Genomic DNA, 26,639 nt, shown 5'->3' with positions numbered 1-26,639 from the left:
CCTCAGCAGCCAGTTCCTTCCCCTGTGATCCAAATTCCCCAGGTTGGGGTGCAGGGAAGCCCCTAAATGGTTTCAAAAAGAATCTACAACAAACTGTGAAGAACTTTGTTTCGCCCATCAAAATTTAGAATTCAGGCTTTGGCTGTGGCCAAGGTCAGGATTAATCTTTTCTTTTCCATGGGCCTTTAACCCAGTGTGACAGTTTGGTAAAGGGCTGCTACTGAGGTCCTGAAAGTCCCAGGTGAACCGGTTACAATGCTTATGTCAGCCACTTGGCATCTAACACCCAGGTCCTAACCATCTCTCCATCCTTTTGTTATTAGTTCTTACTAGAGAAGAAGGGGAGACGGAGAGAGGGGAGAAGCCATGGCAGGTGATGTTAAGATTCTGCTCTGTGTATTTACAGGTTGTTGTTAATGTTCTCAAGGGATGGATGGTACCGGGCTTTGCATGTTTGAGTGGGCAATTATATCTTACCAATTGGATCTAAGATTATTGTGTTGTGTGTTCTTTTTTTTTTTTTTTAATGATTCAATGAACATTTGTTCCTTTTATTCACAAAACATAAGATTTACCCCTTTGTTGAGTCCCTTTTCTTTATGATTTTACACAAAGAACCTTGAGATATATCAAGTATAAAACATGTCAAAAAAAATCTTTAAAATTTACAAACAGGTACTTTATACAGAGTTCTCTATAAAATCCATCAATGTAAAAAGGACATTGGACTGAATGTAAGGCGAGTCCAGTTGTCATTAGAGTTATTTGTGTTTTGTTGGAGACTTTTCTCTCCTCCGGTCCTGACTTCTCTTTGATTCTCTAGAATGTTCAGCGTATCTGCTAGGTTTTTCCCAGCGTCTCTCAGCACCGTTCTGATACCTGTCGTCATCATCTCCTTTACGACCAGAATGCTTCCTACTCCTCTCTCTTGACTTGGAGCGATCTTTTCTTCTAACATTATCACTGTCCTGATTTCGGGTTCTTTGCTTCTCATTTTCAGAAAAAGAATCTCTTCTCTCTCGCCGCTTCTTCTTTGGCTCGCCATGCCTGTCTTCTGGCTCTCTGTGCGAGCCTTGTTCTCGGCCATTGCCAACTCTGCTGTAACTATTCTCATGACTTCTGTCCTCCATGTGCTTTGCTGGGGGATCTCGCCAGTCTGCATCTCGTGAGTTCTGAGCTCTGTGTCTTTCAGACCTTGCTCTCTCAGTCCTCCCTTCCTGATGCCTTTGGTCCTCTCTGCCTCCTTCTCGCCGCCTGTCACGTGCCTGGTGGCTCCTGGCTAACTTATCTACTTCTTCACCTCTGGCCTTTCCTTGTCTTTTCTTTCTTGTACCTTTAGCTGAGGCAGAGCTCTGACTGCTGTCGGAGGAGTTGCTCGCTTCACTGGAGGACTCTGAGCTGCTCTCGCTGCTGTCAGAATCTGAGTCAGAGGAATCAGACCCCGAGGAAGACTCTGAAGATGAAGATGTCAGGACCGGTTTCTTCTGCTCAGCGTCTGCTTTCTGGGCTACGATGACCTTGGGCGTATTTTTCAGATGTTCTCGAAGTTCATCTGTCAATCCTCCGAGACCTATGGAAGTGAAGAAGTTGATGGCAAACCGGGTGTTGCGTGGGTTGTCTCGGGGTAACAGTCCTTCAAAGAACGGTTGAAGAGTTTCATCCTTTAACCTCGCATTCAGTTTAGGAAGACCCATGTATTCACACAGCTCCTGGAAGAAGATCTTGACAAAAATCCTACTGGATGATGTTGTCGTCTCTTCACTCAGCTTTATACACTCGAGAACACTCCACGGAAGTGAGTCTGTGTATAAAAGGTGAGCGAACATCTTAGCAACATTTCTCAATTTGTTTGTCTCTAGGCGGTGGATGGTGTCGTACTGTTCCTTGAATATACTTTCAAATGATTCCATGTACTCTTTTTTCAGCATACAAAACCGCCCAGCTAACAGGCCAAAAAATTTTTCATAGGTTCTTTGTTGGGCACAGCAATCAAGTATCATGTTGCAGAGTTCTTTTGTTTGGCTCTCAGCAAACTCCATTTTCAGCAACTTGTGTGCACATTCTTCAAAATCTAAACTTGACTGAATAGCAAGATATATTGTACGGCGAAACGAGACTAGGTTGATTTCTGTTTTATCATGGATAGTTACTTTTTGTCCTCCTTCCTCCTCTTCTCCTTCCTCCTCGTCTTCCTCCTCCTCCTCCTCATCTTCACTACTTCCTGCTTCCTGGTCTGTGTTTGAGTCACTGTCTCCTTCATCAAGGATTTCTTTTTTAATAACCTTGTACTTCTCTTCATTCTCCATAAAATTAGGATCCATCTTGAAAACATTAAGAACATCTTCTGGATTGTAGTCATCCTCCAATGGGAGCATGTGTGTAAACTGATCATCCTCTTCCACTAAGTCAAGTCCTTCCAGAATAACAGGGTGGTCCTTGAATCCATCCTTCCGTACAGCAAACATCACTTCAATCATGTACTGGACTCTTTTGTCAATCTCGGACTCATGCACAATGTTTCGCAGGCGTTCAAAGATTGCATTGATTCCCCTTGGTGACACCTGGGTTAATTTGAGACCACACTCCTTGAGGAAGCCGATAGCTACTTCAACACTGTCATCTGTTGGTCTCTCTAGCAGCAAAGTGAGGATCTCCAGGCACAGAACCTCATGTGCCACATTTTGATTAGTAAGATGTGCCACAAATTTTGAAGCAGTCAGGCAAAGTTGCTTATCGTTCCTTCGGTATCCTTTACGAAAATTAATAATTAGTCTCTTGAGGATCAGTTCTCCAATCTGTGGGAACTTTGAGTTGATTATCGCCACCAAAGCTGCATAAAGGTGAGTGAAGATGGGAGAAGCGCTCTGTGCTTGCAGAACAGATCTGGACAGCAGTCCTCTCCCTCTGACGATGTTCTCTTGAAGGAGCTCTTGGATAATGATGCTTATATTACAGATGTTGACCTTGTTGATGAGACCATTGATGGATTTCTTCATAGCCTCCCAGCTCATCCTCTGGTATGCTAAGCTGGTTTTTTCCGTAATCTGCTCCTGCATCATCCTGAGCTTTGCAGGAGGAATATACGCTCCCCCGGTGCGGGTGAGCAGCGGGTCCTGCTCATCCTTCTTCTTCTTCTTCGATGTGGGTTCTTCCTGAGTAGAACTCTGGCTCACTCCTCGGTCTGGGCTCCTCCTTTCCGGAGACCGGGATTTCCGGGACCGTTTCCGATGGTCTGCTTCTCTTTCTCTCTCTCTGCGTTTCTCTCGGTCCCTGCTTCGTGCTTCCATGCTGTCATCGTAAGAGTATCCTCTTCTGGATCGCTCATAATCTGACCGGCTGTAATCAGAATAGTCTCTATCCCGGGGGGACCGGTCTTGTTCTGTATATCTGTCTTCTGGGGAGGAGCTCCTCCGGTGGTATGAATTGTGGCTCTCCCTTCTGTCGTGACCAGAGGATTTCATGTGTGCCACACTACTTTTCATTATTTTCTGCTGTCGGCTGACCCGATAAACCAGATTCTTCAGGTTTTTTCAAGTGACACGTACTCAATGGTTTGAGTTCCTTGTCAGTTTTCTGTCTCCACACGTCACCTAAAGCTCCACCGCGCCGCCTTCACACCAGAAGTGACGTTGTGTGTTCTTTCATGTGAGGGTTTGAGTGTAGGAAAGTGTGTGGCTGGGCCGTGTTTCCGCCGAAATATCTAGCAGATATCTTGGGGCACCACAGTGAGGACCTAGCGGGGTAAAAGCAAATACTCTTTTCTATTTTATATATTTTTACAGCAACAGACTCTAGCTCTAAATTTCTTAATTTTGGATGCACATGGCCGCTCTGCTGCGGATCGCCATGCTGCTACTACACCTATGACTAATACAGAAGTGAAGTGAAAAGATGTCTTAACTGGTGAATTGTGTGGCCCAGATCCCATGCTTTCGAGATCTAGGGGAGCTGTTGTGTTTTTCCACAGAATCAAGACAATCCAATCTGGGTACCTGAGCGTTTGACTCACAAACTGCCTCCTGCTCCTCCTGACGATAGAACTATGCACTCTATTATTGCTGGGAATGGTAATCCAGGTTGATTCACTCACGCTGTGGGCTATTGCCAGATCCTGGCCAGTACCTATGCCAGTTCATAGCAATTCTACTGTTTTGCCAACTTTTTTCTCCACCTCCTGTTTGCGTGATGTTCCCTGTATAGTGCAAAATGGAGAACTGCCCCAACGGTATACTGCCACTAATCTTTCCTTGTTGCGTACATTATGTTTTACTCTTAAAAATGCCTCCCAGCCTTCTATATGGCTGCGAAGGACCACATTGGCTAATTGGTTAGATCGTATGAGCAGTAGTGCTATGGGCACTGGGGCCATCCTGGCTGCTTTGAGACAAGTTACCCAAGGAGCCTCTTCAGGCAGCAGAGACACATCAGTCGATAATTCCGCTGATCTGAACATCACAACTTTAATTATGATGCATAATTATAGTTTTCCATCATGGCCGGGGCAAGGCAATCACACACTAGATAACTCTACCTATCGTAGAGTCTTACCCACTTGGCATCTGGCTTTCTATTAGCTAATCAATGGATAGATTTAATCCAAGAACAAATTGAAGCATTATATCATATGACACAGCTGTCCTGTGTTTCCTCCCTTAGAGGTTTATGCATTACTCCTTTGCAAGCTAATTTTTCTCAGTATTCTCAACAGGGCAAAGAAATCTCGAATTACCTGAAAGGAAACTGGTCCATGAAAGCAGAGCAACTATCGAGACAATTGCTGATGCAAATTGCTGTCCTTAACAACACTAGATTGGAACCCATCACGTTTGGAGATTTCACCTCATGGATTACTAATGCTTTTTCCTTTTTTAAGGAATGGGCTGGCATGTTTGCCTGGGGGGCCATTGTCCTCTTGGGATGTGGAGTATGTCTATGGCTCTTCTGCCGTTTACAACGAGAACATGCTAGACACAAAGCGATTGTTTACCAGGCTATGGTCGCCATTGAAAATGGTGCGTCTCCCAACATATGGCTGCCCTCTTTAAAAAATTAAGAGTTCGCCCTAGATCATTTTTGTCATGATCATGTGAAGTCATTGTATCCAGAGACGGGCAACTTTCCTCGGGCTTGGACCAACCTAAGACACGGGGCCTGTTGGCAATAGGGTAACCCAATGACGGGCAAGGCCAGGTCTCCTAGAGGTACGACCTAAGACAGGAGCAATGGCAATATTGATGTGACACCCTGATCTAGACAAGTCATAGACAGAGGTGGCTACACCCCGTTTAAACATACAAGCTGGTCAAATGCTCCTCTGCCCAGTTTCTCCCCCAATAAACACACACGTATAGCCCAGAACGGTGTGTTACAGCATAAGTTCATTTCTCGCCATTGGGGTGCAGTCCTAACTGCAAGAGTGGCTCGCCATGGCCGAGCTGGGCACTCTGTGAGGCATGTCTGATCTCTCTCAGACCACTACTTCTATCTAATGTTTTTTTTATAAAACAAAAATGGGGGAGTTGTAGGGAGTCGCACATAACAGATAAAAAGATGGTGCTGACATCCGGTGGTTGTTTGTGGTAAACAACCGTATAGTGCATGTGTTGGCATACCTCCCGCATCTACAAGGCCAGGGTGATATTCCTGCTAATAAGGTATTTCATGCTCCACCAATCCCTAGAGGACAAATATACAGCCATAGTCTGTTTTGCATATAAGGCTAGTGCCTTTGTTGCTCGGGGTCCCCCGTATCAACAATGAGGTGTTCCTGAAATAAAGGCTGTTGAGAAGAATCCGACAGTGTTGCATCTTCCTTGCTGCCCGAAGTGGGCGTGACACTTAACAAGACAAATAATACAAGGTCCTACGTTTTGGGTGATTGGGGCTAGTTCTTTAAATGAATCAATCCTGCTCCTCAAATTGGGAATCTGAGTGTCCAAATGCTAAAGATCCTCAACCCTGAAAGGTTTTTGATTGATCAACAAAGAGCCAACAGGCAATGACTAGGCAGGTAGACTGAGGCAGGACTGTATGTGTCTGCTCTTCTTCCCTGCCATGGTGATCTCCCCCCCCCTTCTTCTGTCCTAGTTCCTAGCCCCTGCATATCTCAAAGTTCTGCAATTATGGAGATGCCTGCACAAATTAAAAGTGAAAATGCTCTCACATATTGTCTTAGTGAGGTTTTTCTAGAGTCACAGAACTTATTGGTAGTCTCTACATACTAAGAGAATTGGTTAATGACTTACAGTCTGTAGTCTAACTCCCCAACAATGATCAGCAGCAGCAGCTGTGAATCTAGGATCTAGCACTGGCTTCCTCCCAGGAGGCAGGCAGGCAACAAAGGACAGACTCTTTCCTTCCGAAAATGTCCTTATGTAAGTCTCCAGCAGAAGGTATGTCCCAGATTAAAGGTGTGTACCACCACACCTGGCTCTGGGGCTTGCTTTGTCCCAGGTGACCTTGAACTCAGATCTCTTTGCCTTAAGCTCCTGGGATTCATAGTCACTTTGCCTCAAGATCTTCATACCAAAATCCAGGCCAGAAACCTATATCTCCCAGCCTCAAGATCAGGATCTAAGGTGTTGGTGGTCTGATGGCTTAGCTGGTGAGACAGCAGCGGTGATTTAATCTCCGTGATGCACACAGAAGTGGCAGCAGGTGTAAAGGCAGTGCTCAACATCAGGACCCTCAGTAGCAATCTCGGGTCATGTGCGCACAAGAGGCTTGCACTGCAATTCTAGGGCAATGTGACTTTGTCCTGGGAATGCACAGTTCCATCCATCTTTACAAAGGCTCCCTGCCACAAGCCCAGGGTAGCCCAGGATGGTCCTAACTACAGACAACAGACATGTGGTGAGGAAGGCCTATCCTCTGCTCCAGAGTTCGGTGGCAGTGGGGCAGGGGTGCCAGGCCACATGGGCTCGGGAATATCAAAATCCTCACGAGGTGCATCTGAGTCGTGGCACCAATGTGAGAGTTCCTGGTTCAATCCTGTGATTCAGAACTCATGTTAGCTTTTCAAATCTTGGCCCATGTCTGGACAGAACACACCCAACCACTATGATTTCCTTGAGACAATGAACCAAGTACCCTGTATAAGAAAATCATGTACAGGGCTCCTGGGAGTTGTATCAATGCAGGTTTAGGGTAGAATCATGACGGTGACCAAAGAGCTCTTACAGATGGATCTGTACACACTGCTGGGTGTCGAAGAGAAGGTGGCAAACACAGAGGTGAAGAAGGCCTATAGACAAAAAGCACTCTCCTGCCACCCAGACAAAAATCCAGATAACCCCAGAGCAGCTGAACTCTTCCACCTGCTGTCCCAGGCCTTGGAGGTTCTGACTGATGCTGCAGCCAGGGCTGCTTATGACAAGGAAAGGAAAGCCAGGAAGCGGGCCACAGAAAGGACCCAGAGACTTGAGGAGAACAGGAAGAAACTGAAGCTCGACCAGGAGGCCAGGGAGTGGCAGGCCCAGGCCCAGGGTACTGAGGAAGAGGAGGAGAGCAGGAGCACCACCACACTAGAACAGGAGATTGCTCGATTTCGAGAAGAGGGTTCCCGTCAGTTGGAAGAGCAACAAAGGCTGATCCAGGAGCAGACCCGCCAGGACCGAGAACAGAGGCTGAGAGGAAGAACAGAAAATAGAGAAGGCAAAGGAACCCCCAAAGTAAAGCTTAAGTGGACATGCAAGAAGGAGGATGAGTCCCAAGGGGGCTTACTCCTGAGATGTCCTCCTGAGGCTTTTACACAAGTATAAGGAGGTTCTTAATTGGTACTTTCCAGAAAGAAGGCAGGCAAGGCATAGTGGGGTATGCAACTGTCAGAGCTGCGGAGCTGGCCGTCAGAAGTGAAGTCAGAACCAGCCCTTGTGATTAACAAGTGGAAAAACTGTTACTAAAGACCAGCTGCTTGGTAATGGGCTAGGGTGGCTGTTGGTGATGTCTGCAGGTTTTCCGTACTCAGAGAAAATGTTTATAAGGTTCTGTTGGTAGCCTTGTTTTTCCTTCTCTGTAGATACATAAGCATAGCCACATCCCCTTAATATTTTTGCAGGTTTCCATACTAAAGTCATTTCATTTTCACCAACATTAAGAACACTGAGGGTAAGAACCTGCAGACATCACCAACAGCCACCCTAGCCAGAAACTTGGTGCCACCTTGAATCAGCTTCTGCAAATGGCCAGATGATCCTCAGAGTTTGGTGATGTCCTCACCACTGGTCTGACCAGCTGTGGCCCAGTGCTTTTTCTCTGTAGGCATATCAAGAACCGTGAGCAGCTTTACTAGGGAAAAGCTTGATTGCTATATCCTCAATGAAGGCTTTACTGCCAAGGATATTCTACACCAAGAAGAAGAAAGAAGGAGGAGGTGGAGAAGGAGAAGGAGCAGGAGGAGGAAAAGGAGCAGGAGAAGGAGGAGGGGGAGGAGGAGGAGGAGGAGGAGGAGGAGGAGGAGGAGGAGGAGGAAAAAGAAGGAGGAGGAGGAGGAGAAGAAGAAGGAGAAGAAGAAGGAGAAGAAGAAGGAGGAGGAGGAGGAGGAGGAGGAGGAGGAGGAGGAGGAGGAGGAGAAGAAGAAGAAGAAGAAGAAGAAGAAGAAGAAGAAGAAGAAGAAGAAGAAGAAGAAGAAGAAGAAGAAGAAGAAGAAGAAGAGGAAGAAGAAGAAAAAGAAGAAGAAAGTTGTTTCTTCCCCTGACAATAAAGATGCTTTCTGTATTGCAGATCTCAAAGACATTCTAAAGCCCAGCAGCGTGTAGAGATCCATCTGTAAGAACTCTTTGGAGAATTCTAGCCTAAACTTGAATTGATACTACAACTCCCAGGAGTCCCATACTTGGTTTACTTATACAGGGTGCCTGGTTCATTGGCTCAAGGAAATGATGAAATGGACAAATTACTAATAGGAAACAGGTTTAGAATCCTCTAATTTTCTTGAGAGACATGTTTATGGGAAAGGTTTAAAGAACAAAACTTCCATCCCTTAACAAGACAAATAATACAATGTCCTAAGTTTTGGGGGATTGATGCTAATGCTTTAAATGAATCCTGCCTCCAAAAATGGGAATCAGAGTGTCCAAATGCTAAAGATCTTCATCCCCAGATGGTTTTTGATTGATCAACAAAGAGCCAACAAACAATGACTAGGCAAGTAGACCGAGGCAGGCCTGTATGTGTCTGCTCTTCTTCCCTGCCATGGTGATCTCGCCCCCTTCCTCTATCCTAGTTTCTAGCCCCTGCAGATCTCAATGTTCTGCAATTACGGAGATGCCTGCACAAATTAAAAGTGAAGATGCTCTCACATATTGACTTAATGAGGTTTCTCTAGAGTCACAGAACTTATTGGTAGTCTCTACACAGTAAGAGAACTGTTTGATGACTTACAGTCTGTAGTCCAACTCACCAACAACGATCAGCAGCAGCAGCTGTGAATGGAAGTCCAAGGATCTAGCAATGGCTTCCTCCCAGGAGGCAGGCAGGCAACAAGAGACAGACTCTTTGCTCCTTCCAGTGTCCTTATGTAGGTCTCCAGCAGGAGGTGTGTCCCAGATTAAAGGTGTGTACCGGATTAAAGGTCCGTCCCAGATTAAAGGTGTGTACCACCTCCCATGGCTCTGGGACTTGCTTTGTCCCAGTTGACCTTTGATTCAGAGATCTCTTTGCCTTAAGTTCCTGGGATTCATAGCCACTTTGCCTGCAGATCTCCATAGCAAGATCCAGGCCAGAGACTTGTATCTCCCAGCCTCAAGATCAGGATCAAAGGTGAGCCTTCCAGTTCTGGATTTTAGTTCATTCCAGATATAATCAAGTTAACAATCAGGAATAGCCACTACAAGATCTTATCCAATAAGGTGCAACAATTCCTAGCATATAAGAATATAAAACCTGTTACAACATACCATATAATCCCATGGGACAAGTTATTCTAGAAAGAGTCAATTGTACCATCAAAAGAGATGCCCATTAAATAAAAAAAGAAAGTAAAAATGGACAAACAAACAAACAAACACATAAAAAAAAAACAATCCAAGGACAGAATAAATAATGCATTGTTAACTCTCAGGGGTTTTTTCCAAGATTCTTTATTTTCAAAATTATCTCTGTTGTGGTTTGCCCTGGAGTTATCTTTATTTTGATGCTAATTCCACTTCTTCAAGGACAGTCAAGAACTCAGGATTCAGGTGACTTCACCAGAACCTTATCTCCATTGAATTTGTAAAATACAGGTGAGAGTCAGGGACAGGATAGAAGGAGGCCTGTCATTGGGTGAGATGGAAGGAGAGGCGGGAGAAAAGTTTGAAGGAAGAGGTGGAGACTGGGATGGAAAGGAGAGAGAGGAGCAAGGAGAGAGAGGGAGAGAAGCCATGGCAGGTGACTTCAAGATTCTGCTCTGTGTGTTTACAGGTTGTTATTAATGTTCTTATGGGATGGATGGTACTGGGCTTTGTATGTTTCGATGGACAATGATAACAGACCAATTGGGTCAAAGGTTATTGTGTTGTGTGGTCTTTCAGGTGTAGATTTAAGTGTAATAGAATGTGGGGCGGCTGGTCTAGGCCACCACAGAGTTGGGATGTGTTTCTCCCAGGATATCTAGCAGATTTCTTGGGGCACCACGGTGCCGGATCTAGCAGGATAAAAGACAGCCTTGTACTTTTTTTTTAATTTTTTATATTTTTACAACAACAGGTCACAACATAAGCTTTTGGTGCATTCTGCCAATGTACAAGCTACAAATGCTTGCTCAGCAGCTGGGGGGCACTCAATCGTATCATGTCTGAAAAGTAAATAAAAGTCCATATAAAACACTGTGTTCCTATGGAAACTTTAAACATTTAAGTGTGACCCCATTTCCTAGCTTTCCATAATGCATTGGTGCCAACTCTACTCTTACAAAGATGTTGGGCCCTACCTTGGTGTTTCCCTCCCCCCTTGCTGAGCCTTTTAGCCTGCCATAGCAAGAAATTGTTTACACCCTTGGGAGCTGCTCTGGGAGCTGCTCTTAGCCCCTGATTTGGGGCTGGGATTCTCCATGGCACCCTTCGTCCCCACTGAGCCTTCCTGCTTGTTGTTGTTAAGAAGTTGTTTATGCCCCTGATTGGGCCGGAACTTTCTCCAAATAGACTTTTCCTGTTTTCCTGGTTGGGGGTTTTCACCTGCCTCATTGTTTTCCAAGGCTTTTGCCTTGGGTATATAAGGAGATCTCAGTAAAGCCTTGGAGGCACTCGCTGAAAACGGATGACCTGTGTACTTGATTTATTTCAAACCCCCAGACCTAAGCCCAATATTCACACACTGTTGGTGCAGGCAACAACACAAAGAGATTCCAAACCGGCAGTAAATCAGTTAAATGATCTCCCAAATGCCTGAATTCAAACTAAACAGGCAGGAAAGAGCTACAAGGATGGCATCTACACATTGAGAGTAGCAGAGGCACAGGCTGTAGGGTGAGGGTCCTTCCTGCTCTCCTGGAGGCAAGAAATGGGAAAAGAGCCAACATCCTGCTCATCCACCTCTGGAGGGAAGCCATGGCTCTGTATCTCCTGCATGAGTAACCACATTGGCGGTGAGAGTAAAGAATAGATGTTTGTCCTCTGGAGTCCATTGAAAGTAGAAGCAGGAGCAATGGTGGATGCACCCATGTTCTCAAAATTTCGTAGTGCTTAAAATTACATGTTGTATCTTCTGATACAGGAGAGCCACCACCAATATCAAGCAGATACATGCTGACAACAACTTTTGTGCCCATGGCAACGACACAACTGGCATCTGTCAGTGCCTGCAAGAAGGTCTCAGGGGCAGTACATCCACTGCCCGCATGGAAGCTGAGGCCAATGATGTCACTCTTTATCTCCTTTGCCTTTTCCATGAGAAGCGTGCTGGTTTTGAGTGAGAACCAAATTTAACATTGAGGGGACAAAATGCTTTGGAAGTGTCAATGTCCAACTGCAAAACCAACTTTGCCTTTGTCTGTGCTCTGGTGACTAGCATCAATTCTATTTCACTGTCAAAAGTCCTAATGTGGACTCCATTACTGGTGGCATACTTGATTTGAGACACTTGTTTACAAGGATTTGCATAGGTAATGCTCTGGAGCCACCCCAATCTTGTACACCAATTGTATTTCAGTCTTGCTTGCACAGTCAAATCCTGTAGAATTTCCAGCTAGAGTTCAGCTGTCATTTTACCTGTCTGTGAGGGAGTAACAGGGTAAGAGCTTTTAGTCATGTCAGATGCTGCTTTAGAATGTCTTTGAGGTCTGCAATATAGAAAGCATCTTTATTGTCAGGGGAAGAAACTTCTTCTTCCTCTTCTTCTTCTTCTTCTTCCTCCACCTCCTCCTCCTCCTCTTGCTCCTCCTCTTCCTCCTCCTCCTCCTCTTCTTCTTCTTCTTCTACATCGTCTTCTTCTTCTTCATCATCTTCCTCGTTGTCTTCTATGTCTTCTTCTTCTACGTCTTCTTCTTCTTCTTCTTCTTCTTCTTCTTCTTCTTCTTCTTCTTCTTCTTCTTCTTCTAACTCTTCTTCTTCTTCTAACTCTTCTAATTCTTCTAACTCTTCTAATTCTTCTTCTTTTCCTCCTGCTGTTCCTGCTCCTGCTCCTGCTCCTCCTGCTCCTCCTGCTCCTGCTCCTCCTCCTCCTCCTCCTCCTCCTCCTCCTCCTCCTCTCAATTGGTGTAGAATGTCCTGGGCAGTAAAGCCTTCACTGAGGATATAACAATCGAGCTTTTCCTTAGTAAACATGCTCATGGTCCTTGATATGCCTACAGAAAAAACACTGGGCCTCAGCTGGTCAGACCAGTGTTGAGGACAACACCAAACCCTGAGGATCATCTGGCCATTTGCAGAAGCTGATTCAAGGTGGCACCAAGCTTCTGGCTAGGGTGGCTCTTGGTGATGTCTGCAGGTTCTGACCCTCAGCGGTGTTAATGTTGGCGAAAATGAAACAACGTTAGTATGGAAACCTGCAATAATATTAAGGGTATGTGGCTATGCTTATGTATCTACAGAGAAGGAAAAACATGGCTACCAACAGAACCTTATAAACATTTTCTCTGAGTAGGGAAAACCTGTTTTCACCTGAGACAGGGTCTTCACAAAGTAAAAAGCCCAGGTGATTCACAGACTGTCTCAGTTACTGATTTCTCCTAACTGTGCATACAAATAAACCTCAAAAGGGCTAGGACAGAAACCAGAACTGGTTGGGCAACAAATGCTACAGCTACCTTTTCTCAAACTAACCCTTGCCCCCTTTGGGACCCATGCAGGAATTGTTCACCCCAATTCAACAGGCAGCAGTTTTATGAAGTTTGTTGCCCTAGTCCCTCAAGGTGGGGTGGACAGGTTGGGTCATTTGATGTGGTATAATTGTTATCTAGGCTGGAAGGCTGTTACTGATTATGATCAGAGATTGACAGACATCTAAAGTCTTTTTTTGGAATTACCGTATGCTAGAAATTTCAGGAATTTTTGTTCAGTAATTTTCTACTGAGAGGAATGTAACATTTGTGTTTAATCACTGAATATTGATTTAAATTTCTTTCAATATACAATAATTCTAACATAAACTCAAATTTATATTGTTTTGAATATTGCATATAGAAACGTTTTAATTGTTTGACTAAAGCCTACCTATGACATTTATTGAAAATGTGATGTTTTTACAATAATTTTCATTTTTTAGATTGCTAAAGTTTGGAAAAGGACAATTCTTCAAGGGAAAGGGGGATATGAAATGGAAACCTCTAGTTATTTGGGAAGTTAATTTTGCCAAATGATTTCTGCGGCACACCTGTGAAGGATGTCTTGCTAAAGCAAACATGTCAAAGTTGTCCTGATGCAGACACTGGTGAAAGAATGTTTGGCTGTAGAAGACAGTGAGAGGACACTTGATGAAGGAGTATAAATCTGACCCCTCAGACTGGGAGATGAGCCCTGAGCATTGGTTTGCTCCACCTCTCCAATCCTCAGTAAAGATACTGCATGTATTTCTCCACATTACATAGCGTGGTTGAGCTCAACCTGTGATAAAGCTGCCATGGAGAGAAGCTCTCCCAAGAACTGCTTGTGAGGGTCCTGCAGCAGCTTGTCACCTCTGTGGCCTAACCTCGGGTCGGTGGCCAGCCTGGTGGTTTCTTTAGGATTGAAGTACAGCTGCCTGGTGTCTACTTGCTGACAGTAGTGTACTGTGCCTACTGGTTCGAGCCTGTTTTCTGCCTGCCTAGAGGTCTGGTCTGCAGCTGCTGAGTCCTGTTTGGTGTTTGCTCTAGGACCGAACAGCTGCCCAGGGAGATGGTACTCAATCCGGAGAACTACTGATGAGCAGGTCCACTTCCCCACATCCTAATAACTGTTCTCTGCCACTGCATCTGCTCTGTGGTGGGCTAGAGGAGCGCTTAAGAGGAGGTTTCAAAACATTTATGCCTACAGGTGGCACCCAAAGAACGAGGTTCAGGCTTGGTGAATGAGACTGGGGATGTACCCCATGATGAAAAGGGGAAAGAAACAGACTGGAAGGGAAGGAGCTGCCCTGCCCTGCTCCCCATTCTTTCACTACCAGGTGCCCAATGCCTCAGGGAGACAAGGGGCTGGGAAGAGCAGGAGGCAGCACAGGCACAAAGGGTGATGTGTGAGTGAGTGCACTCCCACAAGATTGTCTCAGGCCTGCAGAAACGCATGCACCCTTCCTAGCGTCTCTGCAGTACGTGCCTGCTACTGATGCTATTCCTGACAGTGAGCTGACCTGGCAACTGATAGAAATGCCAGATTTTGAAGCATTTTAAAGAATCCATTGTTTTGTATCATTACCATAATTATATGTTAGGGAGGACTACCAATTCCAGAGGTATCAACTTTTTTATATGAAGCACATTTATTACAGAACATTAGAAAAATGATCCAGATGACTGTTTAAAATAAAGAGCATGCGAATACTCTGGGCTGGATAGCCATGTCTGTTCCTGGTCAATCACTTCTGAAAAGTTCTCAAATATTGAAATTCAAAGCAAATGAATTGGCTTGACATGATTCAAAAAGTAAAATATAAACGTAAGGGCAGTAAAACCAAGGCAATAATTAGTTTACAATACTCATTCCTGGGTCAACATGTAGAAGAATGCAGATCGATCCATGCTTATCACCCTGTACAAAGCTTAAGTCCAAGTGGATCAAGGACCTCCACATCAAACCAGACACACTCAAACTAATAGAAGAAAGACTAGGGAAGCATCTGGAACACATGGGCACTGGAAAAAATTTCCTGAACAAAACACCAATGGCTTATGCTCTAAGATCAAGAATCGACAAATGGGATCTCATAAAACTGCAAAGCTTCTGTAAGGCAAAGGACACTGTGGTTAGGACAAAATGCCAACCAACAGATTGGGAAAAGATCTTTACCAATCCTACAACAGATAGAGGCCTTATATCCAAAATATACAAAGAACTCAAGAAGTTAGACCGCAGGGAAACAAATAACCCTATTAAAAAATGGGGTTCAGAGCTAAACAAAGAATTCACAGCTGAGGAATGCCGAATGGCTGAGAAACAACTAAAGAAATGTTCAACATCTTTAGTCATAAGGGAAATGCAAATCAAAACAACCCTGAGATTTCACCTCACACCAGTGAGAATGGCTAAGATCAAAAACTCAGGTGACAGCAGATGCTGGCGAGGATGTGGAGAAAGAGGAACACTCCTCCATTGTTGGTGGGATTGCAGACTGGTAAAACCATTCTGGAAATCAATCTGGAGGTTCCTCAGAAAACTGGACATTGAACTGCCTGAGGATCCAGCTATACCTCTCTTGGGCATATACCCAAAGGTGCCTCAACATATAAAAGAGACACGTGCTCCACTATGTTCATCGCAGCCTTATTTATAATAGCCAGAAACTGGAAATAACCCATATGCCCTTCAACAGAGGAATGGATATAGAAAATGTGGTACATCTACACAATGGAATATTACTCAGCTATCAAAAACAACGAGTTTATGAAATTCGTAGGCAAATGGTTGGAACTGGAAAATATCATCCTGAGTGAGCTAACCCAATCACAGAAAGACATACATGGTATGCACTCATTGATAAGTGGCTATTAGCCCAAATGCTTGAATTACCCTAGATCCCTAGAACAAACGAAACTCAAGACAGATGATCAAAATGTGAATGCTTCACTCCTTCTGTAAATGAGGAAAAAGAATACTCTTGGCAGGGAAGGTAGAGGCAAAGATTAAAACAGAGACTGAAGGAACACCCATTCAGAGCCTGCCCCACATGTGGCCCATACATATACAGCCACCCAATTAGACAAGATGGATGAAGCAAAGAAGTGCAGACTGACAGGAGCCGGATGTAGATCGCTCCTGAGAGACACAGCCAGAATACAGCAAATACAGAGGCGAATGCCAGCAGCAAACCACTGAACTGAGAATAGGACCCCTGTTGAAGGAATCAGAGAAAGAACTGGAAGAGCTTGAAGGAGCTCGAGACCCCATATGTACAACAATGCCAACCAACCAGAGCTTCCAGGGACTAAGCCACTACCTAAAGATTATACATGGACTGACCCTGGACTCTGACCTCATAGGTAGCAAGGAATATCCTAGTAAGAGCACCAGTGGAAGGGGAAGCCCTGGGTCCTGCTAAGACTGAACCCCCAGTGAACTAGACTGTGGGGGGGAGGGCGGCAATGGGGGGAGGGTTGGTAGGGGAACACCCATAAGGAAGGGGAGGGGGGAGGGGGATGTTTCCCCGGAAACCGGGAAAGGGAATAACACTCGAAATGTATATAAGAAATACTCAAGTTAATAAAAAAAAATACTCATTCCTGGAGAGTAACTGAGAGCAGGTGTAGGTGTGTGCCCTGTCTGTGTGTATATTCACACAGAATCAGGCCAAAAGTCCGGGATCTCGCAACCATCCACAACTCCAAAGACCTTCTTGGAGGTAAGGGGGTCCCCAATTGTGTCTGAATGTGCACCTGCTGTCTGTGTCTGTCTCTGTTCTGGTTCTGGTTAGTACCTGAAAAGGGCTCTGGTTTTGGGGCCACTTTCCGGAGCTGTAAAGCTCAGAAGATGTGGTCGACAGACATGTCGGGAGGACCACAAGATGCACCCTGAGGGATGCTTCAGGGCAACAGGAGAGCCAGGGACGCCTGGTGGTCTCCTATTGGGTAGAAGAGGATAGTGTGTTCCTCTTGGAAGAGAAACTTCAAAGACCTCTTCGTCTGAAACTGCTTTTGGCTGATGCCTGCGGACTAGGCACGGCAGTTGTTGTCTGGATAGTGTGGTTTCTTTGTGTTGTCTGTTGTTTGTCTGTTTAGTGTTTTTTTGTGATGATAGGACAGACAGTAATGACTCCCGTAAGCCTGATGTTAGATCATTGGATAAGTTAGGGACAGAGCACATAATATGGCAGTTGAAGTTAAGAAGGGAAAGTGGCAGACTTTGTGCACCTCTGAGTGGCCAACTTTCAGTGTGGGCTGGCCCCCTGAGGGCTCTTTTGACATGACTATGATTCTTTATGTTAAAGCTATTGTTTTTCAGGAAAAACTGGGAGCAAACCCGGACCAGCAACCTTACATTTAGGTCTGGCAAAACCCGGTTCAAAATCCTCAGTACCCTCTGCTCCTCCTAAGATCTATCCTGAGGTTGAGGAGCCTCCTGAATGGCCAGCTCCGTTCCCGTATTTATGCCCCATTTCCTCCCCAGCAGCCTTCTGACTTCTGCTCCACAGGAAGAAGAATCAGGGAGTGGGTGTCCGGCTACAGGTACCCGAAGCTGCAGGGCTCAGAGCCACACAGAGCCTGACTCAACAGTAGCCATACCTTTGGGCACTTATGGTGCCCAACCTCCTGAATCCTCTGCCCCTCTGGAGGTCCAGCCCAGGGGACGGGAAGTTGGTGAGCACTCACCCCTGACTCCTCTACTGGCCCAATTCTTGTTTTTCCCTTGCGGGCTTCCAGACCTCCCCCTGGTCCAGGCAATGGGATGCAGCCCCTTCCATATTGGACTTTCTCCTCCTCTGATCTTTATAACTGGAAACTTAATCACAGAACTATTTACTTTGTTCGTCAAAGAGTTTCACTTGGTCCTCTTGGTGCTTAACCTAGAAGTTAAAAATAATGTGCTTGAGAAAAATGGTTTTCTGCCAGGGAGTTTTATCTTTCTCTCTTGAACCTCCTTCCCAAGGGGAGATGCCCCTCCCTTTGCTCCCCTTGTCCAGTCTAGCTGCTGTTAACAGTTGTGTATGAAGGACTCCAGGTTAGCGAGTGACCCTGTCTGAAGTAGGAATTATCAGAACCTGAAAGTTTTACCTTAGGTCCTGAAGAAAAATTCTCCCTGTTGTTTAAACATTCACAGCTTCTAAGGAAGGGACAGCTCAGAGTAGGGAAGTGTGGGGCTGAGGGTGGCAGGTGCATGGGCAAGCAAGCTGCAGGCTGTGCATGGGCAGGGGCCTGAGTCAGTGGGGGGCGGGGGGGGGGGAAGAGTTTCAAGGTTAAGGGTCAGTTGGCCAGGGCTGATGCTTTGACAACAAAAAGAGTGCATTAAGAGAACTTTCTTTGAGAGAGCCTGCCTGCCTTCCCTTATCCACTGGCCCTATTCTAAGAGAATGGTCTGTCTACATGGACAGTGTCTTTGTTCCTAACCCCTCATCAGCAAGTTCCTGCCCCTGTGGTCAAAATGCCCCAGGATGGGGGGCAGGGAAGCCCCTAAAATAGTTTCAGAAAGAATCTACAACTAACTGTGAAGAACTTTGTTTTTCCCGTCAAAATTTAGAATTCAGGCTTTGGCTGTGGCCAAGGTCAGGATTAATCTTTTCTTTTCCATGGGCCTTTAACCTAGTGCGACAGTTTGGTAAAGGGCTGCTACTGAGGTCCTGAAAGTCCCAGGTGAACCAGTTACAATTCTTATGTCAGCCACTTGGCATCTAACACCCAGGTCCTAACCATCTCTCCATCCTTTTGTTATTAGTTCTTACTAGAAGCCTAGTGTCATTTGGAGGCTGGTTCTCTTGAGAGGTAAAGCCACGAAGATGACACTGAAGAGAGACTCCTTGAGGAAAACGCTAAGTCCAGAGAGATAGTCGGTAACATATCAGTTGCCTCTCTGCTCACCTTTCTGCTTCACAGACACGAAGCTTGTGCTTATTTTTACAATGGCCTTTTGTCCCCAAAAGGCCTCCTGGTTTAGCTGTGTGACTAAATGCTATTTGTCCTCTTCAGTGGACCTCTATTCTCTAGATTCTCCTCTTGTTTTCTCACCATCCCACATGAGATGCTTATTAGTAACTGTTATAGATCTTCTTTACCACCGAGGAAAGACAGAATCCTACTAGAGGCCAGAAAATAAATGTTCCAGACATGGATGGAAGACCCTCACTCCTGACTGACTTCAATACCCCTGAAGGTAGGGAGTGCTCCAGGTCTACCGCCAGGCTCCAAGGGTGGGTCCCCGAGGGGCTGGAAAGCGCCCCACCAATCTGGCTAAGCTGAGAAAAAGATATAAAGAAAAAGGTACAGAAATTTGAAGAGTTAAGCTAAGTTGCTGAGAGTTAGTGTAAGTGCAGAGAAAGGAAAGTTGAAGTGTGGTTCAGGGTATGTGCACATAAGTGGACAGCAGAGAGACTGAGGAAGAGAAAGAGGAAGAAAGGTAAAAAGAGCAGGAAGCTAGGGAAGAAAAGAGACAAAAAGAAGAGGAAGTTAGAGAGCTAAAGAGAGATAAAAGACTGGAGAGGAACATATACTGGCCACAGTAGTTAGGGAACCTAGGAAGACAGTACCTGGCAACAGAAGAGAATTCCTGGCTAAAGGTCAGTGTGCCAATGCAAAGAAAAAGGACACTGGGTCAGGGACCGCCCCAGGAAAAACCAGAGGGGCCTTTCCAGCAGCCCGGAAGGCAAGCCTCTTGGTCCTAGAGTGCTGGCTATGCACAAAGACAGAAGGGAAGCCCGCCCAGTTGTTTTGTGAATGAATACGGGGGCCCAACATTCTGTGCTCCTATGCCCAAATGGGCTTGTGTCCAGCAAAAGACCTTGAGTACAGAGGACTACGGGCAACAAATAATACTCATGGACTTCTCGAAGAACAGTGGACCTTGGCGTGGGCCGGGTATCCCACTTGTTCCTTCTGATCCCAGACTGCCCCTACGAGTCTGAATCCTACAACCCTGCTCCCAGACCTCAAACTAGACACCCACTTCATGAATGTCAGCAGGTGCTCACTAAAGCACAGGGGTGGCATAAAGATCTGACTGACCAGCCACAGAGGGGGTAGATGCCATCTGGTTCATAGATGGGAGCAGCTTCTTAGAGAAGGAAAAAGATGGGCTGGGACAGCAGTGGTAGATGGAAACAGAGTCATATGGGCTCAGGCCCTACCAAAAGGCACCTCTACTCAGAGGGTAGAGCTCGCTCCCCTCACCAAAGCCCTTGAGCTGAGAAAGAGACTTAACATCTATGTGGACAACAGGTATGCCTTTGCTACAGTCTATCAGCAGAGGGGCCTGCTGACATCTGAGGGCAAGAAAAAAAGAGCTTCTGGCTCTGTTAAGGGCCCTCCATGACCCAGCCAGGCCGAGGAAGAGACTCTGGTACACGTAAACGGGAAAGAAGATCCTGCTACAAAATACAGGGAGAGGCCATGATAAAACAAATGCATCAATGGACTCATTTAGGGGTAAGCAAACTCATCCAGACATTTTCAAAAACTAAATATTATGTCACAGGTCTCAAGCATCTCTTGGAACAGATAGTACACTGATGTATACCCAGCCAAAAGGTAACTGTTTTCAGGAAAGTTGACTCTGGCAGGAGGCTCCATGGGGAACGGCCTGAATCCTACTGAGAAGTGGACTTCACAGAGATAAAACCAGGAAAATATGGTTACAAATGTTTCCTAGTGCTTATCGATACCTTTTTAGGAAAAGGTAGAAGCTTTCCCCACCAAGCAAGAGATGGCCTTGGTAGTCATCAAGAAAATACTGGAAGAAATCTTCCCCCTGTTTGGAGTGCCTAAGGTAATTGGTCAGACCACGGCCCTGCTTTCGTTGTCAAGGCAAGCCAGGGTGTAGCCAGGTATTCAGAGGTCGATTAAAAAAATTATATTACATCTACAGACCTCAAAGTTCAGGACAGGTAGAGAGAATAAATAAAATTCTAAAAGAGACCCTGACCAAATTGACCACGGAGACTGTCGCAGACTGGGTGGCACTCCTTTCCTCTTGCTCTCTTCAGAGCAAAAAATGCCCCTTCTGGATTCAGCCTTACCCATGTCCCTGAAGAGACTACAGAGTTCAGGGCAGGTAAAAAAGATAAATAGAACTATAAAGGGGCCTTGACAAAATTGGCCTTAGAGACTGGCGGGGGAGACTGGACTGTCCTTCCTTTTGCTTTGTTCCGAGTATGGAACACTCCTGACCCTCTTGGCCTAACACCTTATGAGATTATGTACGGGAGCTCCCCCTCCACCTCACTGAATCGGGCGGGGCCCCCTACCCTGAGGTCTTTCCTAAAACCCTGTTTGCTCATTTAAAGGCTTTAGAAACAGTCCCAAGTGGAATTTGGAGCCAAGTGAAGGATGCCTACAACACAGGAGGTCCAGGATGCCTTACCAGTTCCCAGTGGGAGACGCAGTCCTGGTCCAGGGACACCAGGCTGAGAATTTAGAGCCTCACTGGAAAGGACCCTATCTAGTACTGTTAACCACTCCCACTGCTGTTAAGGTTGATGGGATTGCTGCATGGGTCCACGCCTCCCATTTGAAGATAGCACCAGATGTTCTCAGAAATGAATAGAAGTTAGAAAAGACTGCTAATCCTCTTGAGCTCCATCTCTGTTGTAAGCACTCATAATCCCCATATCCCCCCAGAAACTGACTTGGCAAGTTTCCTCCCAGGCTGGGGAGGTAATATGGTCCATCTCCAAGGTGGCCCCACCATACTCATGGTGGCCTGCTCTCCCCCTGACTTTTGTAAGTTGGTAGCTGGGCTGGACAGCTAGGACATTCCTGACACAGATCCTCAGAGTATGCCCTAAGAAGTCCCAAAGAGATTTCACCTGGGGGCAAGTTTGGATGCGCAAGTCCAGAAGCAAGGTGCCAATTGGGAAGACTAAGGTTTTACATTTGCCCCCGAGATGGCTGAGACCAGGCTACCATCCGGCCTTGTGGGGGCTTAGAAAGTTTGTACTGTTCTGCTTGGCAAGCTGAGACTAATTTCCACGCTCCTAGGACCCTCAGTTATTCTCTTATTAAAAATACAGGGTCCAAATGTCAAAAGTAATAAGTTAACACCCTTTATTAGAGAAAGAGTTAGTGCAGTGCAGATTTTAATGCTGCACCAACTATATCAAGCCTCAGAAGAACTTAGGGGAAAAATTGTAGAAGGTGGCCCTGAGTTCTAAGGTTAGAACTAATCACAAGCAGAAGTGGGGAATGAAAGAATAAAGATTTTAAACTATCCCCCACTGACCCTGCTGTGAGGACAAGTGCACCTCACAGCAAAGAATAACAAAACATGTTTTGGGGATGTAGCCTGGCTATAGCCATCACAAACCATCTGACCTCGATAAGGCCTGACTCAACAGTCCTGAGAAAAACGAGAGTTAGGGTCAACTTGCCCCAGAAGCAGGGTGGCCTAGAGTTGAACTGAGCCCAAGTTACAAACCAATGAAATTGCTTTCTGTGACTGTTGCCAACTACCTATGTAATTTTCTCTATAAATAACCTTCCCCTAATTGGGCTTGGGTTCAACTCCTCTGTCTCCTGTGTGAGATAGGTGTCATCTCCAGAGCTCTGGTTCCTCAAATACACCTCTTGTTTATTACATCAAGACTGGTTTCTCGTGAGTTTTTTGGGGGGTTGCGTCATCTCAAAATTTGAGTGGGAGTCTTCCCCACTCCAGTGGTCTTTCAATTCTTGCCTAAACTTGAATTGATACTAAACTCCCAATAGTCCCATACTTGGTTTACTTAGACAGGGTGCCTGGTTCATCGGCTCAAGGAAATGATGAAATTGACAAATACTAATAGGAAACAGGTTTAGAATCCTCAAATGTTCATGAGAAACATGTTAATAGGAAAGGTTCAAAGAACAAAATTTCCATCCCTTAAGACAATAGTACAATGTCCTCAGTTTTGGGGGATTGATGCTAATGCTTTAATGCTTTAAATGAATCCTGCCTCCAAAGCTAGGAGGTGAAGGTGAAGGAGGTGAAGAAGGCCTAGAGACAAAAAGCGCTCTCCTGCCACCCAGACAAAAATCCAGATAACCCCAGAGCAGCTGAACTCTTCCACCAGCTGTCCCAGGCCTTGGAGGTACTGACTGATGCTGCAGCCAGGGCTGCATATGACAAGGAGAGGAAAGCCAGGAAGCAGGCCTCAGAGAGGACCCAGAGACTTGACAAGAACAGGGAGAAAGTAAAGCTTGATCTGTAGGCCAGGGAGTGGGAGGCCCAGGCCCAGGGTACTGAGGAAGAGGAGGAGAGCAGGAACACCACCACACTAGGGCAGGAGATTTCTCGACTTCGAGAAGAGGGTTCCAGTCAGTTGGAAGAGCAACAAAGGCTGATCCAGGAACAGATCCCCAGGACCGAGGACAGAGGCTGAGAGGAAGAACAGAAAATAGAGAAGGCAAAGGAACCCCCAAAGTAAAACTTAAGTGGACATGCAAGAAGGAGGATGAGTCCCAAGGGGGCTACTCCAGAGATGTCCTCCTGAGGCTTTTACAGAAGTGTGGGGAGGTTCTCAACTTGGTACTTTCCAGAGAGAAGGCAGTCAACACCATAGTGGAGATTGCAACTGTCAGAGCTGTGGAGCTGGCAGTCAGAAATGAAGTGGGCCTAGCTGACAACCCTCTGAATGTTTCCTGGTTGGAGGGACAGCCCCAGGGCATGGTAGACCCCAGCCGCCCAGGACTGTCGAAGGGCTCAGTGTTGTCAGTAGGGACTGTGAGGGTCTGGTCATGATGCACATGCGTCAGGCTGCTGAGCGACAGCAGCTGTTGGCCCAGTTGCAGCAGGAAGATGAGGTGCGGCCCACATAGCCGGGACTTCATCCTTCCCACTCCACATCCTTTTCTGAGTCATCACCAATAAACTTTTTAAAAAACAAACAAAAAGAAAACCAAATATGCATAATAGGTAATGGATAATTTCTAATCCTGATGGCCTGTTGCATTTGAATAAAGTTAATTCATTGTTATCAGGGACAAATTCAGCAGTCTCTATGGGCAAAATGACCCTGCATTCAATGAATCAGTAATTACGTTAAGAGGTTTGAGATATTCCAATACCATAAGGATAGCACACAATTCAGACTTCTGAATTGATGTGGACTTTTGGAGCAGGAGGAGGAGAAGGAGAAGGAGGAGGAGGAGGAGGAGGAGGAGGAGGAGGAGGAGGAGGAGGAGGAGGAGGAGGAGGAGGAGAAGAAGAAGTTTCTTCCCCGGACAATTAAGAAGCTTTCTGTATTACAGACCTCAAAGACATTCTAAAGCAGCATCTGACATGGCTAAAATCTCTTGCCCTTTCACAGACAGGTAGAATGACAGCAGAGCACTAGCTGGAAATTCTACAGGATTTGACTGTGCAAGCAAGACTGAAATACAATTGGTGTACTGGATTGGGTGCCTCCAGAGAACATTAGCTATGCAAATCCTTGTAAACAAGTGTCTCAAATCAAGTATGCCACCAGTAATGGAGTCCACATTAGGACTTTTGACAGTGAAATTGAATTGATGCAAGTCACCAGAGCACAGACAAAGGCAAAATTGGTTTTGCAGTTGGACATTGACACTTCGAAAGCATTTTGTCCCCTCAATGTTAAATTTGGTGTCTCACTCAAAACCAGCAGGTTTCTCATGGAAAAGGCAAAGGAGATAAAGATTGACATCATTGACATCAGCTTCCATGCGGGCAGTGGATGTCCTGCCCCTGAGACCTTCTTGCAGGCACTGACAGATGCCAGTTGTGTCTTTGCCAAGGGCACAAAAGTTGTTGTCAGCATGTATCTGCTTCATATTGGTGGCGGCTCTCCTGTATCAGAAGATACAACATGTAATTTCATGCTCTACGAAATTTTGAGAACATGGGTGCATATACCATTGTTCCTGCTTCTACTTTCAATGGACTCCAGAGGACAAACATCTATTCTTTACTCTCACCACCAATGTGGTTACTCATGCAGGAGATACAGAGCCATGGCTTCCCTCCAGAGGTAGATGAGCAGGATGTTGGCATTCTTCCCATTTCTTGCCTCCAGGAGAGCAGGAAGGACCCTCACCCTACAGCCTGTGCCTCTGCTACTCTCAATGTGTAAATGCCATTCTTGTAGCTCTTTCCTGCCTGTTTAGTTTGAATTCAGGCATTTGGGGGGATCATTTGACTAATTTACTGCTGGTTTGGAATCTCTATGTAAGAGAAGGGTTGGCACCAATGCTGTATGGAAAGCTAGGAGATGGGGGTCACACTTAAATGTTTAAAGTTTCCATAGGAACACAGTGTTTTATATGGACTTTTATTTACTTTTCAGACATGATACGATTGAGTGCCCCCCAGCTGCTGAGCAAGCATTTGTAGCTTGTACATTGGCAGAATGCACCAAAAGCTTATGTTGTGACCTGTTGTTGTAAAAATATAAAAAATTAAAAAAAAGTACAAGGCTGTCTTTTATCCTGCTAGATCCGGCACCGTGGTGCCCCAAGAAATCGGCTAGATATCCTGGGAGAAACACATCCCAACTCTGTGGTGGCCCAGACCAGCCGCCCCACATTCTATTACACTTAAATCTACACCTGAAAGACCACACAACACAATAACCTTTGACCCAATTGGTCTGTTATCATTGTCCATCGAAACATACAAAGCCCAGTACCATCCATCCCATAAGAACATTAATAACAACCTGTAAACACACAGAGCAGAATCTTGAAGTCACCTGCCATGGCTTCTCTCCCTCTCTCTCCTTGCTCCTCTCTCTCCTTTCCATCCCAGTCTCCACCTCTTCCTTCAAACTTTTCTCCCGCCTCTCCTTCCATCTCACCCAATGACAGGCCTCCTTCTATCCTGTCCCTGACTCTCACCTGTATTTTACAAATTCAATGGAGATAAGGTTCTGGTGAAGTCACCTGAATCCTGAGTTCTTGACTGTCCTTGAAGAAGTGGTATTAGCATCAAAATAAAGATAACTCCAGGGCAAACCACAACAGAGATAATTTTGAAAATAAAGAATCTTGGAAAAAACCCCTGAGAGTTAACAATGCATTATTTATTCTGTCCTTGGGTTGTTTTTTTTTTTTTTTTATGTGTTTGTTTGTCCGTTTTTACTTTCTTTTTTTATTTAATGGGCATCTCTTTTGATGGTACAATTGACTCTTTCTAGAATAACTTGTCCCATGGGATTATATGGTATATTGTAACAGGTTTTATATTCTTATATGCTAGGAATTGTTGCGCCTTATTGGATAAGATCTTATAGTGGCTATTCCTGATTGTTAACTTGATTATATCTGGAATGAACTAAAATCCAGAACTGGAAGGCTCACCTTTGATCCTGATCTTGAGGCTGGGGGATACAAGTCTCTGGCCTGGATCTTGGTATGGAGATCTGCAGGCAAAGTGGCTATGAATCCCAGGAACTTAAGGCAA

At 45.5% G+C, this 26,639-nt stretch overlaps 1 protein-coding gene and 4 pseudogenes across 1 annotated transcript; 3 read left to right on the top strand and 2 right to left on the bottom strand.

Annotated features, from left to right (window-relative positions):
• Positions 1 to 25,311, top strand: part of LOC134479151 (ornithine decarboxylase-like) — a 104,853-nt pseudogene extending 79,542 nt beyond the window's left edge.
• Positions 510 to 3,500, bottom strand: LOC134479416 (pre-mRNA-splicing factor CWC22 homolog). The gene has a single exon (XM_063262776.1). It carries the CDS (start codon positions 3,480 to 3,482, stop codon positions 762 to 764), a length of 2,721 nt encoding a protein of 906 aa, XP_063118846.1. The 5' UTR covers positions 3,483 to 3,500; the 3' UTR covers positions 510 to 761.
• LOC134479503 (dnaJ homolog subfamily C member 17-like) lies at positions 7,155 to 7,879 on the top strand (annotated as a pseudogene).
• On the bottom strand, positions 11,409 to 21,268 carry LOC134479502 (ornithine decarboxylase-like; annotated as a pseudogene).
• On the top strand, positions 21,267 to 24,037 carry LOC134479501 (dnaJ homolog subfamily C member 17-like; annotated as a pseudogene).
• Positions 25,312 to 26,639: the final 1,328 nt, after the last annotated feature.

Source organism: Rattus norvegicus, chromosome 6, assembly GCF_036323735.1.
Source record: "Rattus norvegicus strain BN/NHsdMcwi chromosome 6, GRCr8, whole genome shotgun sequence".
Lineage (NCBI taxonomy): Eukaryota > Metazoa > Chordata > Mammalia > Rodentia > Muridae > Rattus > Rattus norvegicus.
The sequence above is the reverse complement of the archived record's forward strand: the minus strand, read 5'-3'. Positions and strand labels throughout refer to the sequence as shown.

Bases quoted from the DNA above. Each gene is read 5' to 3' on its own strand.
- LOC134479416 (XM_063262776.1), bottom strand. From the start codon at position 3,482: ATGAAAAGTAGTGTGGCACACATGAAATCCTCTGGTCACGACAGAAGG.